Source organism: Tenebrio molitor, chromosome 4, assembly GCF_963966145.1.
Source record: "Tenebrio molitor chromosome 4, icTenMoli1.1, whole genome shotgun sequence".
Classification (NCBI taxonomy): Eukaryota; Metazoa; Arthropoda; class Insecta; order Coleoptera; family Tenebrionidae; genus Tenebrio; species Tenebrio molitor.
The window spans coordinates 7,884,502-7,908,158 of NC_091049.1; the positions used below are offsets into that span (position 1 = coordinate 7,884,502).

The following is a 23,657-nucleotide window of genomic DNA, read 5'->3' on the forward strand; positions in this document are numbered from 1 at the left end:
TGAATAATTTATCAACATTTTATGGACTTCAGTAAATGTTTAGAATTTATTTACTCTGGTTAGTTAGATTGTATACAATATATCGTCAATATTTCATGTAGACGTGTGAAGAGCAAGCAGCTGGATCATGAAGTGTCGCCTTGTGGAGTGCCCCAGCTGGGTCATAATTCTCGAGTTCCTGCATAAACATTTAATAATATTATAATTCTTGATTCACTTCTGTAACACACAGCCGAAGAATAAAGAGTTTGTTGACAGTGCAAGGTTTTCTTTCGCTTAAAGTATAAATATTTCCCCATAAAAGCGTTTCACTATTTTAACATTAAGTACAAATAAAGATCTCAATATCGTCTGAGAAAAATAAAACACTTGAATAACTGCCTCATCGTTTATTTAGAATAACATTGAAATGAAATCAACAACGAAGTTCGTTTCAGCACCAAGTGGGCAAAGAAGTGGGTAGGTATCAAATAAAAATTTAATATCGTATGAGAAAAATAAAACACTTGAAATAACTGCTTCATGGTCTGTTTACAACAAAATTGAAATGAAACCAACAACGAAGTTCATTTCAAGATCAGTCTTCATCGCTTGTGGTTGTTTGTTCTCATTTTTATTAAATTAATTCTATATTTTCAACAGTGTATCAAATTAGAGTTAGTTTAGTGTATCAAATTAGAGTTAGTTTTGTGTATCAAATTAAAGTTAGTTTAGTGTTAAGTGAGACGACTTTTAGATAGGTGTAGAGACAATGAGTGACAATAAAAGTAAAAAAACCAAACCTAAATACTGTGCTGCCCGTCAGTGTAATAATAATACATACAATCACAAGTAGCTATAGTTTCTTTAGATTTCCAAGTGATATATCAAGGTAAGATTTAACAACTTATTTGTTAGAAAATGCAACGGCTTTGGTATCTTGAATAAATTTTCTAAAACAGATAACGGAAAATGAAATAATTGGTGCGATTGTGTTTTAAAATTTACAAACATTGCTATATAACAATGTTGCAGTTGCTATGATATGAAGCTGTTGATTGGTTGTTCAATAACAATCTTGCTAAATTTTGAAACAGAATCGCACTAAATGTTTAAAAAACATGATTTATGGAAATTCACTGCTAAAGTTCAATAAAAGACTTCATTGTAACTCCCCTCCCTGCACTCAATACATTTCTTTAATACATACATTGTTCTTTGCTTTATAGATTCAAAACATGGGCCCTCGCTTGTGGTCGAAGAGATTTAGTAAACAATCTATATGCTAATCCTGAGAATTATAGACTTTGTGCTGCACATTTTGACAACGAAATGTTTACGAATTCGCAAAAAAGTCGACTACGTTTGGATGCAACGCCAAAAAAACCACTTGGAGATACTTTGTCGACTTTCAGTCAGACTGAAGTAACTGTGCAGCCTCCTGGTGAGAAACCCTCCACAGTAACGTCTGCAATATTTGCCGAAGAAGTCCGTGCCATTCCTTCAACTTCAAAACAAATATATTTGGAAATCCCCGCAAGTTCTTCCGGCGTAAGCCATCCTTCCTATTGTAAGAGAATTTTTAAAACGCAACAGGAAAACTACCTCTTCCACCCCAAACATGTGGCTCATAAATTATGTTCTGAAAGGTCCTTGACTCGGGGGTGATTTTTAAGAGTTCGACAGGCGAGACAGGGACCGTGTGGGCTTAGCAGCTGAAACCGACGGGCTGTCCAAGGTACGAGTACGAGAGTGACGGCAGGTGAATAGTTGTGGCCCGGAAGTGGTGTAGTGAATTAGGCTAGTGATAGCCGGTAATAGAGATACAGTTACCAGGTGTGTCGGTAACTTGGTGATAGCAGGTTGGGCAACCTGGGCTATAGATCAGTACCTCAATGCGTAAAACCTCGAGCAGATACCATGGTATAATTCCTGAGCACCGGATGTCCGGGTGAGGCATCTTTGGCTCATGACACGGCTCGGCCGTTGACTGGGCGCGTCTTAGCGGGACGGCCAGTGGTGACAACCAAATGTAACAGATCATACGTGCTTGATGAACGGTTGGCAGGTAACCCCGGCTCTCCTGTACTGAGGGAGCACAGTATCGTATGGAAGTGGGTTGTAGGCTCACACGCTGGCCGTGGCGGTCTTCTTCTGTGGAGACCGCGGGCGGGCCGTGCATCCCAAACTGCACACGGGGCTGTTACAGGTACTACCAGACCATTCAACGCAAACCCGCAACGTAGCGCTCTGAAGACGACGCCAGTGGTTCGAGCCCCTCATCATGTTAGAAGCTAGGGGGAGGAATCCCCCGGGTGAGTCACTGTATGACCTTGATTCGCGACAGATGTGTCAGGTGTTTATCATTTCCATGTTTGTACCGTCCCATTGAGCAAACCCGAGTCCGGACCTGTGCTTTACCGCTTGAATGACTGAATGAGGTGGAGGTGAGTCCGATTGTAGATTATCGTATGACTGTAGCTGAGATTGTCTAATTTAATGTGTACCGATGAGTCTGATCGATTAATTATCAAATATTGAGGGATAACGCCCTTGGGCAAAAACCAAGTCTTACACTATGGGACAACTGCGTCTCAAACAGGATTAACCCTTTCTGCCAGGACACCACGAAAGCAACGATTACGTCGGGAACTGCAAAAGCAAAAAGAAAAATCAAGCCAAAAAGAAGAGTCAATGGAGGAAATGGTAATGCAATTTAATAATCTCAGCGAAAAATTATTACCCCCTAATTTAGCTACAATTGTTAAGACACAAGTTGCATTAAATCAGCAAAACAAAAGTCAATTGAGATATTCAAATGAATATAAACAATTTGCGTTACAGCTTTTCTTTTTGTCACCAATGGCATATCGTTTTCTTAGAACAACCTTTTTCTTGCCAACCATTAGAACATTACAAAGGTTGACGGAAAAAGTTGTTATTAATCCGGGCATTAATGCAATTGTTTTTAATATAATGAAGTTAAAAGCCAAACATTTTTCAAGTGAGGCCCTAGAATGCGTAATTTGTGCTGACGAAATGAGCATAGAGTCCAATCTTTATTATGACATTGGGGCAGATGAAGTTATAGGTTTTCATCAGGTGGGTGACAAAAAAGAGTTTCTTCCAGCGAATAATGTTCTCGCCATAATGGCTCGTGGTATTTTTTAAAATTGGAAGCAACCAATCGCTTATGTTTATGTCAATACAACCTGCAATTCAAATGAATTAAAAAAACTTATTTTTGATGCTGTAGGGGAATTACGCAAAATAAACTTTAAAGTGCGAGCATTCATCTCCGACGTGGGATCCAATTTTGTAAAATTTTCAAATATTTTAAATATTTCGCCAGAGCATCCTTTTTTCTATGCCGATTCAGATTTGCTAGATGAAAATAAATTTTTTTACATATTTGATCCTTGCCATTTGCTAAAGGCTCTCAGAAATAATTTTTTAAAATACATTTTTTTGCTTGAAAATGGAGAAGCGATTGACAGAAGCTATTTAATCCAATTTTGTGAACGCGATTTTAAACGCAGTTTGCGATTTGCCCCTAAATTGACGAGAACCCATATTTGTCCGGGACCATTTGATAAATTAAAAGTTCAATTGGCAGCTCAATTATTTAGCCACTCAGTTGCTGCTGGCATGGAGGCTGAAATGGCACTCAATATTTTACCACAATCAGCTAAAGCCACAATAGAATTTATTTCTAATATTAATAATTTGTTTGACATACTAAATTCAACAGGACACATAGTTAATGAAATGTCATACAAAGCAATTTTCTCAGGTACTGGAAAGCAAATGGAACTTATTGAAAATATGTTACACTTCTTTGACTTAGTTACAGTACATGCATCTGGGGCTGATGTCACTAAAAGAATAAAATCATTATGGTGCTGGAAAATAACAATTAACAGCTTAATATCTATTCACAATTTTTTAAAAAAACCTTTAATAACCAGACGGTTCAATCAAGACATCATTGAAAATTTCTTTGGGGCTATTCGCAAACAAAGTGGTAATCGTTATAATCCAACACCCATACAATTTAAAAGAGTGTAAGAGAATTTTAAAAACGCAACAGAAAAACTACCTCTTCCACCCCAAACACGTGGCTCATAAATTATGTTCTGAAAGGTCCTTCACTCGGGGGTGATTTTTAACAGTTCCACAGGCGAGAGAGTCAGTGTGGGCTTGGCAGCTGAAACCGACGGGCTGTCCAAGGTACGAGTACGAGAGTGACGGCAGGTGAATAATTGTGATCCGGAAGTGGTGTAGTGAATAGAGATACAGTTACCAGGTGTGTTGGTAACTGGGTGATAGCAGGTTTGGGCAACCTGGGCTATAGATCAGTACCTTAGTGCGTAAAACCTCCCTATACCATGGTATGATTCCTGAGCACCGGATGTCCGGGTGGGGCACCTTTAGCTCATGACACGGCTAGGCCGTTGACCGGGCGCGTCTCGTAGGGACGGCTGGTGGTGGCAACCAAATGCACCGATCATACGTGCTTGATTAAAAGGTTATGAGGTCATCCCGGCCCCCAGGTACTGAGGGGGCATAGTAACGTATGGAAGTGGGTTGTAGGCTCATACTCTGGCCGTGGCGGTCTTCCTCTGTGGAGACTGCGGGCGGGCTGTGCACCCCAAACTGCACACGGGGCTATTACAGGTGCTACTAGAACATCCAACGCAATCCCGGAACGTAGCGCTCTGAAGACGACGCCCGTGGTTCAAGCCCCTCATCATGATAGAAGCTAGGGGGAGGAATCCCCCGGGTGAGTCACTGTATGACCTTGATTCGCGACAGATGTGTCAGGTGTTTATCATTTACATGTTTGTACCGTCCCATTGAGCAAACCCGAGTCCGGACCTGTGCTTTACCCTTTGAATGACTGAATGAGGTGGAGGTGAGTCCGATTGTAGATTATCGTATGACTGTAGCTGAGATTGTCTAATTTAATGTGTACCGATGAGTCTGATCGATTAATTATCAAATATTGAGGGATAACGCCCTTGGGCAAAAATCAAGTCTTACAAGAGCCTTTAAAAAAAATTTTTGTTTAAGATATTGTCAGCATAATCCTGCTGGTAATTGTGCTGCTGATTTGGTCTCTGTATTGAGTGCCATTGAAGGTTTCTCCAATATAGATGAATCTCGTCAATTAGTCAATATAATAAAATTTCACAAACCATTATACCAGCCTGTGGCAATTGATTCAACAGAATACCGAAATTGGGACATATCGATGCAGAATATTTTACGATATATTTGTGGCTACTTAATAGGTAAATGTTTGCATAAACATAATTGCGCTGTTTGTTTTGAGTATGCCACTGCTTGCGGAAACTTATCGCAGGACACTCTTTTTTGTTATTTTAAAGCTTATGATGATGACATACCTTTTGGCCAGTTGAAAATGCCACATGAATCTTTTGCTCATTACGTGGCACAACTTGAGAACATATTCATCACCAAATTTCCAAATATTGCAATACTTGCCCAGCCCGGGTTAAATATGAAAAATGATATGATCCATCTAGAATTCCAACATCCTTGTCAACATTTTCCAAAAGATTATCTTGTGTCATTGTATGTAAGATTACGTATCTTTCATACATTAAAACGTCATAATAGGGAACAAAAAAGTTTGCCTAAAAAAGAAAGGAGAACAATTATATTTACACACTTATAATTGTATCACTTGTGAAGTTAATTTGCATAAGATTGAGATTTTTGGTTTGTCACTGAGAAGTTTTAGATTTAAGTTAAGAGATATTTTTTGTAGAACTTTGCTTTACATACCATGTATAATTCTATGTCCATGTCAATGATTTACTGATTTTCCTTATTAATTGTATTAGTTAATTTCAATGATCTTTGGTTAATTTATAATTAAGTTATTCTCTTTTATACTAATTGATGTAGAAGGGGTCCCTGTTAATAAAGGCTGTTGTTATTAGTCTAGGACTAGTTTAACAAATTTATAATTTAACACAGACCCCCTGTTATATTATATTCTACTTACAAACAAAATAAACTCTTACCACCATGATAGGAAATGATTCAGTTGGATGAACATCAAAAATATCTCATTCGAAAAACAGTGCACTCATTTTCCTCTGCAAACAGAATTCCTACAATTGATGCTGTGTACAGGGAAGTGCGAAATAATGAAGAAATTCCAAACATCAGTCGTTCTAAGCTTTATAATGTTTTACACGAATTAAAATTTAAAATTCAACTAAGTACATACATTGTTTTCAATTAACTGTAAACATTGAAATCTATGTTTGTTTCAAATAGCACAAGCCCTTTCTTGTTTATTGGTCGGCACCAAACGGCACATTGCGTTTCTTAATGTATCCTCACATTGCGTTTCTTAATGTATCGTCCTTGACTATTACGGATCACGGATCACGGATCAGCTGTTTAAATCTTACGCTTTTACACGAGTGGTGCGATCTCAATCGACTCTCCAACGCCTACTTCGACGCCAAATTAAAAAAAAACACCCTTTATTGCAAGAAAAACAGCTAATTTATTCCTTGAACAATTAATTATGACTGACTGTGAACTAGAGTCCGCTAATAATAAAATAGATGAATTGGAATATAAATTAGATAACTACCGTAGAGGATAACTACAATAATTCCTAAGAAACTAGCAGAATTAAGAAACAAAACAGTAGTAATACCATCAAACATTGATGATGTAAAGAAAAGAACTCTGAAAATATTTGAAAGACATACTAAAAATATGAGAGCAATAAATGAAAAGACTCAAAAATTGTAAATTAAATGGAAAGTACTATCGTGCCTTCAAAAATAATTATATTTAGAGTAGGCGTTGACGACGTTTTAATTCCGTTAACAGTGGAGATAATTTCGTAAGCAACCAATTATTCTCAATTTCATATTAAAATTTTGACATTTGACATTCGTTCTCTTTCCCGTTTTCAGATTGAGCTGTATTTGTGATTTTATTCGTTTTATTCCTCGTCTTGCGTACAAAAAATCAGTTCTTGTCAGAACTAAAACGAAATCTGCGTCAGTGTTTTACTGTTTTCCGACATTTTTGTGAACAATGGCTTTCACTGAACAACATAAAGTCTTCATGGTAATGTCTTATTTGGAAATGGTGTGAAAATCGATGGAGTTGGGCAGTATTCCCTTGCGTTATGTATGGAAGAGTTTGGAGAAGAATTCCCAGACATTGCAGTGGAATATACGCAGTTTCGACAAACTTTAAACATTTCCTTAAAGAATTTCCAAGAAAATGGATCTGTGGGATGAAAACCTGGAAGCGGCAGGCCAAAAAAAAAGAACTCCAGAAGTGATTGAAGAGGCGAGACTAAGCAATGGAAGAAGCCCCAGGCACTTCAATTGAACATTTATCACAACAACTTGGTGTGTCTGTTGGTCTCACATCACATCTGTTCAAGAATTACATCCAGCTGATCTCCCCCAAGAGATTAGAATATTGTCAATGGTTTCTGAATACTTTAGATGTTCACCTTGATAAAATCTTTTACACTGATGAAGCCTACTTAGTGGATATGTCAACTCTCAAAATACAAGAATGTGGAGTTCAGAAAATTCACATTTTTTCATTGAAACACTCCAGTACCCACCCCCAGAAAGTAGGCATTTGGGCTGCTATTAGCCAACCCAGAATTATTGGTCCAATCTTTTTTGAAGGTAACAATTGTAATAATGTTTTAGTAATTAAATAATAATCAATGTTTTTTAGGAAATATCAATGCTGCAAGATACAGAAATGAAATTTTGACTACGAAATAGGATAACAGAAAATTAATGAAATTAATAAAAAAAAAAATAAATAAAAAAAAAATGTGTTACACAGTCTAGGACTGGTTTACAAATCTATGAGGGGCAGGATGACCAACTCAATAGACCGGGACCAATGGCTTAACGTGACTTCCGAATCACGAGACAGAATATAGCCTTTTTTTTTTTTTTTCATTTTTTAATTTCGCCCTGGGTCGGAATCGAACCTATTGTTTTAGAAAATGTCACTAATGCAATTAGATGAAGGACTAGGTTGTGTTTACAAGAACAGGGTGCACATTTTCAACACATACTCTAACTTATGTATAAAATTGTTATCTCCTATTGTGTGAGGTTATGTGCAATACTTAATTTACAATTCTTATTCACAGCATTGTTAATATTATGTTCTCTTTTATGGTTTAAAGAAATAAATGAATTGATACGACTAACTATTTGTCAATTTGCTTAAGGTGGGTACTTTCAGACTGTCTGTTTAGTTCCATGTTCAGTTTCAATTTTCGTTCAATATAAATACTGAAACCGAACGGAGAATATGAACTAACCGTGTAACATCCCATTTACTTGTTCTCTTTATGTTAACAGTTACTTGACTTTGGTGCTTTTGAAATTTTGCGATCTTATTCGACGTTCGAATTTGGGGTATTTTTCTCCCGAAGATTAATTAAAATTTGCAACACTGCCTCACAAAGATTTCAAAAAGCTGAAACATCATCTTCCGTATATTGGCGAAAAGCCATTAGTTAACAAATAATTTGTGATTGGAATAATGTTTGGATTATTTATTAATGTGAATTTCAATTATCTGAGATGAATGCACTACAAAAATTAAAAATATTTTCTAACCTAATTTTATTTCGTTAAATGTCAGACCAGACGATTCTTGTGTCATTTTCTACGCTGTAAAAATGTTGCAAACAATTTAACTTCCATAGGTTGCTCTAAATATAAATTTATTTGAAGGCACGTTATATTCAAGAATTTAAATACAGGGCAAGTCACATAAGGCTTATTTCTGAATTTATTTTGTACGCAACCAAAAATACTAATGACGCTGACTACTTGATACCGTTTATAATGTGATTTAATTTAGTAATCAACGTAGGTATGTAATTTGGCTAAAAATGTCAAAATGACAGTTGCTGAATTTAATTTTTGATTTCATTAATCAGGACAGGATAACGTCATTTTGACATTTTTAGCCAAATTACATACCTACCTACGTTGATTACTAAATTAAATTATATTATAAACGGTATCAAGTGGTCAGCGTCATTAGTAGGTATTTTTGGTTGCGTACAAAATAAATTCAGAAATAAGCCTTATGTGACTTGCCCTGTATATTCAATGAGGAATATCCAAAATTTCGAAAAAAGTTTTCAAGTCTTATTCAACAAGTTAATAAATTAAAAATTATTATTTTTGTTCTTATACATATGTATTATGGTAATTTATTATTTCAACACTAATAAAAAAATAGCGATTTATTCAACAATTTCCAGAAACTAATACGTGCCCATAAGCTAATGTATCTGTAGAATTAAAAGGTATCTTTTATCATCTTTCCAACTTAGAGACTTTTTCTTTACTTCTTCAGTAAATATATCATGTTTAGGTATGACTCCTGATCACTTTCTGTCTATGGAAGTATTCTTTTTGATTAAACAAGCAATTTTTGTAATCTTCAAAACTTATTTCTTTCTTCAATACTGCTTTCTTGATACCTTTTAATTTTTTCGAAACAGAATTTTCGGTTCTGTAACTGTACATTTTTGATCTTAAACCTATGTACTCTAATATCTTAATACGGTTCAATTCATCTTTAAATTTTCCTATTACTTTCTTATTTTTATCAGAATATAATGGATGATCCTTTGGATAATCAGATGTATCAAAACAGTCGGAATTGTTTTTCATAAATTCATAGAAATCTGCCTTTTTAATCTCATATACAAAACTATCGGTATCTCCATAAAGAAGTTTTATGCTTTTATTAAATTCTTTTTTCTTCAAACGTCCGTAAATTGTGACATTATCTTGCTGCATTGATAATGCTAAAGTGTCACTTCATTGTCATGGCATCTAACGAGCTAACGAGCGGCAGATAAAGTTATTATCCCCGCTGAGAGCCGCAGATAAAGTTATTATCTCCGCTGAGGGCGTCCGTGAAGTTATTATCTCCGCTGACGAGTGGCAGTAAAGTAAACTATAGTTGAATTTTTTTAATAAACAATTGTCAAAACGTTGTCTTGTTGGTATGAGCCAAACTGTGATTTTCATGATAATACGATTGGTCACATTGAGTGTCAACATTTTTTTATGTAACTGAGCCTGCGCCCTAACGAGCGAGAGTGTATTTCAAATTCGAAAAGGTTTCTCCTGATTTCTCATTAAATTTGTTTTGAAAATGAATTCACGGAAGAAAAGTACGGGAAGTGAAGTGAACATAACCTTAACCATGATTTGGTGTCAAATTGTTATACAGCTGGTCCATATGTCCAAATTTTAGGGTGGTACAGTATGGTTTTTTACTTCATTTTGACACTGACAATTGTTTATTAAAAAAATTTCACTATAGCTAAATCATTTGAAATTCCTACCAGGTTTTTTAACATGTCTTAAATAATTTGTTATGAAGGTTTGAAGAAAAAATACATAGTATATGTTATTCGGAGCAAAAATGGTTTTATGTGCTTTGGCTGGTTTGTCTGCCTCACTGCGTTCGGCAGCCAATCTACCAGCCGCGGCACATAAAACTTCATTTTTGCTCCTCATAACATACCTACTATACTATTTTAATTACATTGTAATGGAAGTTATACATTAACAATTTTGATAAATCTAGTACAGCTTGCCCAATGTAAATTGGTTTATTAAACAATACTTTGTTTTATAATTATGAACTGCTGCCAGGTGCTTGCTAATTATAGTTGTGTGTTTAAAATTAGGTTTGTTTATCGCTTTTTGTAATTTTTCTTCATCACAATATAATTTAATATTTTGTTGGTTTCTGACAGATTGCATAGACTTACCATATGGGGCATTAACCATTAATTTCCAGAAATCTTTTTCAAAATCATTTTTTGCCGTTTGTCTGTGTTCAGTATTAAATTTTACATATGGTGCTATGAAATTTGACTCAGTAAATTTTATACCTCTGTGAACCTTTGTTATTCTAATACCTAAGCTTTTGTAAAGTTGTAATGAATTATATAATTTTTCTTATCATAGAAATGACAAAGCAGTTTTTCTACTTTTCCGCCCGGAGGAATTCTATTTTCCGGAGTCAAAGGCAAGTCATTGAATTTGTTATGACTAGCCAAGTCTACAGGGAATGCTAAATCAACTTCTAAAACATAACCCGTATCACTATCTGATAACAATATACCGTCAACATTTTTAATTTCATCACAAGTCAACCATTTAAAGTCTTTTATATAAATTATTAGCATCTATATAGTCTGTGCATTCTCAAATTCAAACATAGGCAATTAACATTGTATTGAACGTTTTTGCTGATTCCTGCTCGCCAATTGAACTTACAGGTAAGGTAATGGTATCAATAGAAAGATAAAATTATTGCGCTTGAAATGATACTAATAATAAGATTAAAGGTGCTATTTTTATTTTAAAATACTAATTTAAAACTTGGCGATTTTTAAATATGACATGCCATGATTTTCAAATTGGACAGCATTTGTCAAAAAATTTAGTAATTTGTTGAGTTAAGTCAGTGAATTTTGGTAAATTACTGTCAAAATTATTTACGGAAAAATGAATACATACTCCATACAATTAAATTTCTCTTGAAGTAAGTTTATGTAAATCGCGGATACTGAATATCCTCAGGAAGTACAAATATCATCCCTATAAGACACAGTGTCATCAACAGATTTTTGCTGTTGATGAAGAAAGTAAGAGTGAAACCTGTTATGAAATACAGGAGCGTGCTAATGATCGTCGCTTTCTGTCGACAATTTGCTTCACAGACGAATCTACTTTTACACTAAATAACGAACCAAATGTACCAAACTCGCGATATTGGGCTCAAGAAAACCTTCGAGTAAATATTCCTACTAGAACTCGGTATCCTCAAAAGATTCATATCTGGGCTGGAATTTTTAATAACATTTGAAATAAAGGGAAATTTAAATTCAGCAAATTAATTGTAATTGTAATTTTTTCAAAGAATTTATAACAAAAACTGCTTAAACTGTTAATTACTTTAATATTATAATTTAATTCCTTAAAAATATTGATGTATCGAAATAATGGCATAATATCTATAAACTGAATGCAGTGTTAATTGCCTATGTTCGACTTTGAGAGTGGACACCCGGTATAGATAATCTGAGTATTTTCATCTGCTTGCGAATACCTGTTACCACACTGTGAAATACCTCCTCTAATTCCGTTTTCAAAAAACAAATAGGTACATTTCATAATCAGTTAATAATTCCAATTCCACTGAAGTATATTTGAGCAAACAGTCCCAAGCTAACTCCGGAGTTGTAACGTGTGATTCAAAAAAACCTTCATCAAAGTATGTCATGGAAGACAAAGATAGATATGACAGGCATGTCGTAGCTTGCGTCAATTCTGACAGATTTAAGATTGTGAATCTTATAGGTTATTAATTTATTATTGTAAAATTTGAACGTTATGGCTTTCACCGACCACCAAAAACGCTGAATGTTGGAAACTTATTTTAGAAACGGCATAAAAATGGATGGGCAGTGGGTTTATTCAACACGTAATGCTTTTGAAGATTTCCAGGAAACTTTTGTAGAAGTGATCGACATTTTGATAGATTTAACAGAAAAGTACATCGTCTTGTGCACTTTACAAGGAAACTGGAAGTGTAGGACGTAAAGAAGGTAATGGGAGTTCAAAGGTGGGAAATGAAGAAAACAGTGAAACAGTACGACAAGTAATTGAGGAACAGACAAATAGAAATAGTTCAATTTACAATTCAATCTGTCCTATGGGCTATACCACTTGTCAGCGTATTCTGAAACAAGATCAAGATCATTTACATCCTTATCATCCACAACTAGTCCATGAAGTAATTGTCCGTTTCCTCTAAGGTTGTATTGGGGCCGTAAAAGTAGTTACCTCCTAATAAGCTGCCCTTTTGTGTGGGTTTCAGAAGCCACGCGCCGCTGCAATAAATCAAATTTTAAAAGCGGTTGGGGTGGATGTACAAGGGCGGGTTTAAGGGAGAATTAAAGAAAACGCTTGGAAAAAAAAAGTTTTATAAAAAGAAATATTTACAGGTCTATATACATATACCTATATGTAAAATATCACTATTTTCAAAATATAAAGTTTCGTCGTCGTCACTATCTTTAGCTAAATTTATGATTAATTCGGGCATTGTGGGGGACAAATAAAAATTTTCCACGTTGATTACGTGGCGAAAACAATTTCTCCAGAGGTTTGAGTCAATCTTTTTCACCTCCTGTCTTATCAACTCCACAACAGCTGCACTTAAATTTGGGGCTACGTTACTTTGCCGAATGCCTCTTTTCAAACTACTCCATATTAATTCTATTGGATTCAGCACGCAATAGTATGGCGGTAGTCTCAAAACAGTGTGTCCTCTCTCTTTTGCAGTTTCATCCACAACGTACTGTTGCGGAATGTCATGGTTTTTTAATATCTCCAGTAAGTCTTTTTTAGTATTTTTCTGTGGAACTGCGATGTTGTGACTTGCCATAAAATTTAAAATCTCATCTTTTCGCGTTGCCTGCGACGGTTTTTTAATAAGATGCCTTGAGTGGTACTTCGCATTGTCCATTACTATTACTGAGTTTTGCGGTATGTTTGGCAACAACTGGTTTTGAAACCAACTTTCAAAAAGAGCCCCATCCATGTCCTGGTGATAGTCGGCCGAGCAGTCCTTGATATTTTTGGCAGATAACAATAACGAGCCTTCTACCCAACCATTTTCACTTCCGGCAGCAAGAATTATAATTCGTTTTCCACGAGATGGAGGAGTATTCAAGACGCACTTGCTGGAGCCATCGGTAATGCCTTTTTTCAGTACGTCGTGGGAATCGTACCATGTTTCATCCAGGACAATTATGGAACGGCCTTCTGCTCTAAATTTTCGAATTTGATGAATATACTCAAATCTGAGTTTTTTAAGGCGGGATGTCTCCATAATTGCTAGACGTCGATCCAACATCCGATAAAAAAATCCTATACTTCTTAAATATAATCTAAATGTGTCTTCACAGTAACGAATTTCAAATCCTTTCTCTTCAAGCTTTCCCATTAGATTTTTAGTTGTTGGAACCACATTATTCTTGTAGGATTCATAAATAATATTTTTAATTTCCACTCCTAGATTTTCGCTAATCCGCCGAAACTTCTTGATCTTTCTCTCCTTTTTTTCAAAGTTTGGAGTTGTTATTATCTTCTGAACCGAAGTATATGGTACCCTGGTTAATTCGCTGGTCTCCTTAATAGGATTAGAGCACCCCCTTGCGACTAGACCTTCATACACGTTGTAAACAATTTGTTTAGATTCGGGAAGCAGATGAACCCGTTTTCTTCCATCATTTTCTTCAACATGATCCACATTGGCAGCAGCTTGTGGTGGAGCACTGGTACTAGCTTCACACTCCCAAGGACGAAATATTGCTTCCATCACAAATTTTTATATATTCACTCACAAACAACCACTAGAGAATTTTTAGTCAAAATGAGAGGGTTGAAGCAAATATTGGGATTTAAATATTATTTCGAGAAAGTTTTCTTGGAAAAAAAACAGAAGGGGCTAAGGGAGGTGACCTATTAACAGTAATTATCTCCACAGGTAATCACAAAATGCCATCTCTCACAAGTAGAGAAAGCTGATAATCCCGGGTTCCAAGAATAATCATAAACATTACCACTACAACAAGAAAACAAGCTTATTTTTCAACATAATCTCTACAAACTAAAATTTATAAATTGGAATTCATATTTCGACAAATTTGCCCCAGTCCCACTTTGAACGAAACAGCCAGCCGGGTTTACCTGCTTGTTTACAACCACAAAATGTTTTCTATTGTAGACAAATCGACTTTTACACAATGGGGATAATTCTACGGCCCCAATATAACCTTAGAGGAAACGGACAATTATACATCCAAATGATCGACTTTGAACACAACAATAATTCTGTTAGTGGTTTATGGAGAATTTTCATAACAATAGTGCAATATGTAGTGGAAAAAACATTCTTCAGTGTTTAATCGTGTTTTAATGAAATTTTATGACAACCACCTTATTAGTTTAAATATGCCACATGAGTGGCCTCCCACGTTTTGTGATCTAACCCCATGTGACTTCTTTTTGTAGCCATACATTCAATTTTCAGTGCACCTGTGGTTGATATGGATGATCTTCGGCAAATCATAGCTAACAAACTTGAATGAATCAATAATTCGCTGTGGATGTTGCGATGTTGGAAAATGTTGTTGACACCATTAAAAAAAAAGTTAGGTTATGCATGCGTGAACCCGTGAACGTGGTGGTCACATAACACATCATCTAAGTTTTATTTATGAATGTTATTAATAATTATTTTTATTCAATTCTGACGTTTTAAACCGTATTTATCAACTTCATAACAACCAAGGTAAACAATTGTTTATTCGGTAGAGTGAGTTAAAAAAAAATTAACTCACTAGCGATTTAATAGTTATTTACACAATTAGTGGGATAAAAGCAATATTACAGGACTCGAGTGTAATCTGTAATCACACGAGTTTCCTGTAATATGCTTTAGCCCACGTGTTATGTACAAAATTTTATCTAAGACCGCCCCGAATCAAAAAAAAAAGGTAAATCTTATTTATTTCCGCCAGTTTCATTACACCACTCAGTGGAATAATAACATACTTATCCCACTGAGTGGGGTAATGAAGCTCACTTATCCCACTGAGTGGAGTAATGAAATGCGTCCGGTAATGAAGTTCCTTATTCCACTCAAATGAGTGGGATAAGTGTCATTTATCCCACGGGATTAGATAAAAAAAATTTAATTCACTCTTTGTTAAAAAACAGATATATAATGTACTCGTATGTATATGTATGTAGAACTTGTTCTTCCCGTGTCAAAGCCTTCTACTTCTTTGCCCTGTGTCCTACAGAATGCTGCTTCAAAAATGTTTCTACTTGATGGAATCTACAAACCTTAATTTAGCACAAATTCTATAGTTAAACATTATCCACAAACCTGTTTATATCGACATTTTCCTTAATCAATAACATTTTCGTCAGCTGTGAACGGTATGACCACAATTAAGACGATTTTACAGTTTTTGATCGCTCCGAAATATAAGCCAAAATTATCTTCACGTCGACCGGGGGGTCGTTCTTCTTATTTCTCCAATTACACAAACAATTATACTCTTTTTCGTACAATATTTTACATTTTACTGGCACTACTTTGCCTACTGCTTCTAGTGCTTCATTCATTACATGCTCCGGAACAAAAATCTCGTTTCGTCGCATATTTCTGACTCCGACATTTTTCACGAAAATTATTGACACAAAAATAATTGTTTATAGCAAAATGGTTGTCACGGAAGTGTTGCCACTGTCACAGACTTGATTTTTGTTGCAGTATTTTGCATAATTCATAATAATTCGTGAATTGAAAGTGTCTGTCGCAAAATTGAATAAAATATTGTATAAACCGCGTGAGTTAAACGAATGTTTATTCATTCGAAGAATTAGCTCACTCGCGCTTCGCGCTCTTGAGCTAAACATTCTTCTCTTGAATAAACATTGGTTTAACTCACTTGGTGTATAAATATCTATTAAATCAATGAAGTACATTTGTTTCCATAGAAAAGCCCTTTTATTAAATTGAAATCTGTTTTTTTTAACTACCTACCGAGTTCTCAGTAGTTCAAGATTCAAGAATGCGTTCGTAGTTCTAGGGTCCCTAAACAAAGTTCGAACGTTATGATTAGACATAAACTCCATCCATTTTCAATATACATTACTGTTAGGGAATTTTCTTTTTTTGTATTGCAATGAAAGTGTTTTATTTTTTCTAATATTGAACATTCAAAACGGACGTTTTGAATTTGTCAAAAAATTTGACACTGCCAGATTATAATTATTGAAAAAAATACGATTAAGTAGCGATATCATGGAGGCCACAGTCAAGGTTATAAAGAGAAAATGCCTCACTTTAGAGATAAAACAAAGCGTTCACCGGTGTTTTCAAAACATTTGGGACGTGAATGGTCCAAATTTGGGGAGGATGCCAGTTTACCGAATGGTTGGGTAAATTTTTGCCGAAAGTTGATGAATCCACTTTTAATTTAAATTGATCTGTTTAAAATGTTAGCTTCAATCTCCTACAGATATCTGAAGGAAAAATACGGGGTAATTTCTGGATCGGGGGCACAGGCACAGAATGGAAACGACGCACGATGGAACAGTGAAGAAATATTTGCGCCGTTGTGCGCTTTTTTTAATTACAAGACCGCCGGCCTTCAGGCTTGACTTGAGAGGGTTTGCTCCTGAGCACTATTTATTTTGAATGTATCATGTTTCCCCTCTGTGTCCTGCTCTGAAATCTTTTCGTTAAAATCTAATTATGTTTATTAAGGTACACCTACTTGCTGGTTTCAATGCCGGTATTTAATATTAACCTGTAGATACCATATTTTAAGTAAAATATTCAAAACTAGTTTGCTTTGCTTGGATTGCGGGGTTCGATTAGAGATTTGTCAAAAATGACAATAATCGTACATTATAACCTCTTCAAAATACACATAACCTGAATTATTATCTGACATTGCATTTACAGTAGAAAAAAGTTGTATCCTATTACACCACAAAAGTTACTAAAATCACTAGATTTAGTTGTGTATATTGAAAATGGATGGAGTTTACGTAATTTTTTTCATGGCACGCTTTGATGACAGGTTTTTTGAATCACAGGATATAATACCAAACAGGATCCAGTCCATAACTCTTTTCCAAACATAAATCCCTAAAATTTTCAAATACATCAGTTAAAAGCAAAACATCTAGTTTTAAGTATAAATCATGCCATTCACCCAAGTTTTTAATTTAAAAATATTTCCATACTTTCATTGCATGTTTGAATTCTTCTTGAGAAATTCCTTCTTTTGTGAGCGAAGAATAAAATTTATCTATTGATGGAAGAAAATTTCTCAAGAGAATCCATGTATTCATAGGGATATATTCCTTTTCTAATTATCTTGCTTTTTTCTCTCCTAAATAACATATCTAATTTATGATTTGAAAAGTATTTAATTATTTATGTCAATTGACTTGATTCTAGATTAGATAACAAATTGTCTAGGCCACTTGCTAAAAATCTAAATGAATCGATAAATCTCAATTCGATATATCCATTATCATCCATTCTTAAAATTTTACTGAAGGAAATATACTTCTCTTCGTTATTAGGTATTAATTTCAATTTATAATCCGAGCGTCCACCAGAGTAGCGCTCCAGTCGCGCCACCCTCACCGGCCCACGCATCACCCCCTCTTGAACTACCCCCGGAACAAGCAGTACCGGCCGACAAGAACCGAGACCTCCCGACGGGAAAAGTATAAGACCATGAGTTCCAACCCCAGAGAAGAGAATCATTCTACCTTGAACACCCGAACGTGTCGGACGTGTGTCGGAGTGAAAGTGCAGTGAAGTGTCCTTACGGTAATAGTGTCGGGCGAGCATGGAAGCTCGAAGCTCCTCGCGCCGCCGAAAACAGAAAGTTAAAGTAACTTTAATTGATTCACCAACCTCAAACAAAGTGCCCCAAACATCCGAAGAGATTAAGCCGAGGACCACCGCTGAGGCCCCCAAAACCCCCACAACCAGGTCGAGGACCCTTCAACGATCCGGTGAGTCCAAACCCACTAAAACTAAACGCTCCCCAACCCCCGAGGAATCACCCTCATCCTCGAGGGCCTCATCCCCGGCATTATCCACAACAAGCAACACCCCGCGAACCCAAACTAGTCAACCCGCCCCCGATTATAAATATACCGTTAAAGAAATCCCAGCCAACAGAAGGCCTTTTACAACTTTGTAGTCACCACTCTCGGTCTAAAATCGGTGCGGCTGCGAGTCAATTACAACAAAACCGCGCTCTAATCACAAACACCCCCCGCGCCCCCAATTTTCTCAAGACCCTTCAGGTCGCCGCCAACAGCACCTCCATAAATTATGCCCCCATCAACCGCAAAACCGCCGGCCTCTCGTCTGCCTCCAAAAAACCCACCTTCTCGGTGGTCATCCGCGACGTCCCACACACTCCCTAACCACCTCAACCATCTAGAAGCCGTCGCAGTCAACCTCCACCTCCAAAACATGTCCATCCTAATCATCTCCTACTACAACCGCCCCCAAGACAGAGTTTCCGCTAATCTGCTTCGCTACGCGGCCCAACATAACTTTGCAATCGTCCTCGGAGATTTTAACGCTCGTCACACAGACTGCGGTGACACTCGAACGAACCCCAACGGCAGGTCACTGAACTCCCTTATAACCACTCTTCCGCTGTGCCGTCTGCACAACACCGATCACACTTTTTTAAGTCACACAGGTTGTTCCATCACAGATCACATCCTCTCAACAGAAAACTTCGTCCCCTTCTTGTACCCCCATTGCAGCATAGGAACAACCGTCACTTCCGATCACGTCCCATTAAAAACACACTTCCTTTTAGATGACCTGCAGCGTCAAAATCCAGAACATCAAGTCCCGCCCAATCGTTCTTCAAGCAGGGGTCCCTCAGGGTTCCATCCTTTCCCCCCCTTCTCTACATTGTATACTGCAGAGATTTTCCTGTTACAGATGCCCCCCGGACGAAGACCAGACTCTTCGCCGACGACACCGCCGTGTGGACAAGCCAGAGAAACCCCGCGATCGCCGCCAGGATCCTACAGGGCCATCTGAACGACATCACCACCTGGACACACACCTGGAGAATCAAGCCAAACCCTCTCAAATCCCAGTCCATCTTAATGTCCTACTCCCGAGCCAGGTCCCGCCACCAAGCCCCCCATCTCCTACTCAACAACCAGGCCATCCCCAAACTTCAACACATCCGCTACCTCGGCGTCAACCTCCTGTACAGAATTCGAGGGCGCATCCGTGGGGGCGATCCGAAAACCCTGTACCACACCTACAAATCCTTCATCCGTCCCGTCATCGAATACCGCGCCCCCATCTACGCCACCCTATACCCGGCCCTCCTCCGCCAAATCTCCGCAGGATCTTTCGACTCCCCGACAGGTTCCCCTCCGACAACTTCCACCAGGAAACCAACACAATCCCGCCTCAAAGAACTCCAGAGCCGCTACGTGACACGCACCCTAAACTCCAACAACGCCCTCGCCATCCAAACCCTGTCCACCTCGTTTAAATACCCGTCACGAGACGGCCGCCTCCTCAACAGAATCCCGAAAATTCCCAAGCGCAAGCTAAAACACCCGCCAACAGCTCTCCTCTCACCAGCCTACACCGACCTACCAGACGACCTCCAGGAGCTTGTGGACTCAACCCCCTTGACCATGCGGTAGCCGTCGAAGACGCCAGGACTACCGGGATTCAGGACATCTACCCCGGTAAGCCCTTCTAACCTCCCTTGTTCTCTTTCTGCTCTTCTTTCTCCATTCCAGATACGTGAACAACAGGACCCAGAAGAAAAAAGAACAACCCAGTAGCAGAACCATCCATCCACAGGAACCTCAAGGACGCCCAGGACACCATCTGTACCCCCCAGCCCCATCTGCCTCACCTAGTATATAAGTTCACTGTTACCATTAAAACATTATTTAACTTCCATTGTAGGTATTCTTCTTTGTTTTTTCCGCTCTACTGTATTCATATTGTATTGTACCCAAATCACTGTCTAATATTAAGCATAACACTGTAATTAAAATAATCCCAGCGCTGAAAAGGCCTCAAGCCTCAGCAGCGCCCCCCTGTGTAAATTGCCATAGTCCTCAGTTGCTCCCTTGTGAGGACGACTACCTAGGACAGAAAAGTGACCAGCGTTTCTCCGCTCCGACACAGTTGCTCCCTTGCGTGGACGACTCCCTGGAAAGAGAACCTGCTGCTCCGTTCCAAAGTGTTTAGTACGTTACATCTTTGTACATATTGTAAATATACGATTTCTGCGATAAAGTGTGTGAGTGATTTCTCATCGAGCCCCAGAGAAAATCCAAGAACCCCGTCACAAATTGACTTTTATCTTCTCCTAGATTTTTTATAAACAAATGACAATCGGCACATCACTCGCGTTTTAAAATGGGCCACGCGTGCCAAAAAAGGCCCAATTAACAAACAAACTCGTCAAATAATAGTATATTAAAAGACAAGTTTCATAAGACCAGTCTTGAAGCACGAATGCAAGATTAAAAAACGAGTGGCCTAGCCACGAGTTATTTTAAAGAATGAGTGCTTCAAGGTCTTATGAAACGAGTTTTTTATACTATTTTTTGTAATATGCCCTTTTTAAGATGTTTTTAAACAAAAATGTTTAGTTTCCTCGATTTAGGGATTTTTGTGGCGGTTGGTAATGTCTTAATTTTAAAAGTGAAAATTTTATCAAGTCTTCAAAGTCGCCTTTTGTTTTATCCAAATTCTGTCACAAAACACGAATATGGAAGATAATCTTTCATGTACGCCCGCTGAAAAGTACGTGAAATTGCCAAAAATACGGTCGCGAATTTGTTGCCTGATAAATCCTGATAAATAATTCTTTGTTACATTTTGTAATTTTAACTGACACGCATGACGGATCAAGCTTTGCCAACCTAAAAATTTTCGTAAAATGTTCCGTGAAATAATGGCTATATGGACATCCCAGATGATGACGTCGCGTTCGTTAATATGTCTATTAGAGAATCAAAATGGAGGCAAATTACAAAAACTACTATTGTGTTATATGTATTCTTGATACCATTTCATATTTGGGACAAATGTTTTTCATAAGCCTTTTTTATTTACATGATCCAAGGGTTCCATGTCAAGGCACATTTCTTCAACAATTAACTTTGTTATCTCTTTTGCTCGAGGATGGTCCGAGCTGTATGAAGCAGATCGTGAAAATACTTCTGTAATTGTTGCTTGTTTTTTCGCTGGAAAAGGGCCTTCCATATCTGTCAAACATTCCTCGCCAAGGGTGACTTTTTCTAGAACTTCCGGGTGGAACCGTTTACGTGGGCCCACATATTAGTGGTAGTCCTTTTGATGCTGCGTTTTCCCTCCTAGAGAAATTACAGCTTTGCAATATCTACAGGCCGCTTTATTAATGTCATTATCAATTATTATTAACTTATTGAGCTCTGTCCGGGGTTATTAGGAGAAATGGGAAGGGTTCCTACAGAACCCTCTAGGACTCAGTCCTCATCTCAATAAACAACTGCAATCAAACGAGGCGCCCTGATAACACTCAGCGACCCTCAATCAATTGTGATCACCAATCGCGACGGAGTTGTGCAATGAGTACGAGTACTCGCCCCGCCCGATAAACAAATGAGCAGCCCTGATAACACTCAGCGACTCACTCGATTCGTCTACTGACAGCTCCCCGGTCTCTGCAGTCCATGTAATCACAATCAATTTCACACCGCTAGCAGCTCCACGGTCTCTGCTAGCGTATAGTTGCCGGAACAAAGGAAGGTTGGACAGTGTAATTAATTAGCTCGACATGTCGGGGCTCAATCATATCAAAATTAGCAATTGCATCAAACTGTTATGACTTTGATCAAATCAAAAACATAATCACCCTCGATGGTGAAAACAATATCATCTCAATTAATTATAACTCACGAGCAGTCCTGATCCCTGTCAGCGACTCTCGATTAATTATTAATCACGAGCGGTCCTGATCTCAGTCAGCGACCCTCAATTAATTAGCAGTCACGAGCAGCCCTGATCTCAGTCATCGACTCTCAATACTCTCAATTAATTATTATAAATCATTCAAAGACTCACCATGCTAGTTGTATTTAATTATGGCCATGATCATGATCAATATCAATTATTAAAATAGGTAAACTCACCACATCACCAACAGAAACAGGTTACTCAGTGATACACTCACCTTGTGTAAATTAACTACACCTTTCACAAACTCACTTTTGCATAAACTTTAATAAGATATTCTAATTGGATTCTTTGCTCTGCACTCTGTCACAGTTCGTCTTCGACTGACCTAGTCCGCCCTTTAAATACCCTAATAATAAGTATCCAACAATCACGAAATGGGTCTCATGGTCTGACGCTGACAGATTTGTGACGGTCTGGCCTCTCGCACTATCGGGGTTGTGCGAGAGGGTTGTAAATAAAGTCTCGGTACTGTTTTGTTTGTCTTCAACTATTTATCGAAATTCCTGAAGGTCCAAAACAAGTCTATAAATCCATCTAACCTTTGGACGTGACTTAGACATTTGCAAAAGACGAAAACAGGGGAAAAAAATGTGTTTCATATTTCGTTGTCCTACACTAGTTTCTGTACGTTTTACTTTTCCAGACATTGTAAATATTTTTTCTTCAATTTTATTGTAAATAAAACCACCAAACTTAACTAAATTCACTGAGAACGCTTCACTGTTCTTAAAACACACTGCTACTTGCATTTGCCTGTCGATTGCATTGCGCAATAATTACTAAACTTGTAGGAACTCGTCCTACAATAATCGTATGCGTAATCTGCGATTACGATTAATCGTAAAATTCGCGATAATCGGCGGTTACGATTAATCATAATCGTAATCGTTTCATCACTATAGATATGTATATATCAATGCTTATCAGTAGTTTTTTTATTGTGAATATATATATATATATATATATATATA

General features: G+C 37.3%; 1 protein-coding gene and 1 pseudogene across 1 annotated transcript; one reads left to right on the forward strand and one right to left on the reverse strand.

Annotated features, from left to right (window-relative positions):
- The window catches only part of LOC138128508 (transmembrane protease serine 9-like), a 35,926-nt pseudogene extending 12,315 nt beyond the window's left edge, over nt 1-23,611 (reverse strand).
- LOC138128507 (uncharacterized) lies at nt 955-20,976 on the forward strand. The gene is made up of 2 exons (XM_069044722.1): nt 955-4,894; nt 18,246-20,976. Exon 2 carries the CDS (start codon nt 19,812-19,814, stop codon nt 20,367-20,369), a length of 558 nt encoding a protein of 185 aa, XP_068900823.1. The 5' UTR covers nt 955-4,894; nt 18,246-19,811; the 3' UTR covers nt 20,370-20,976.
- Nucleotides 23,612-23,657: the final 46 nt, after the last annotated feature.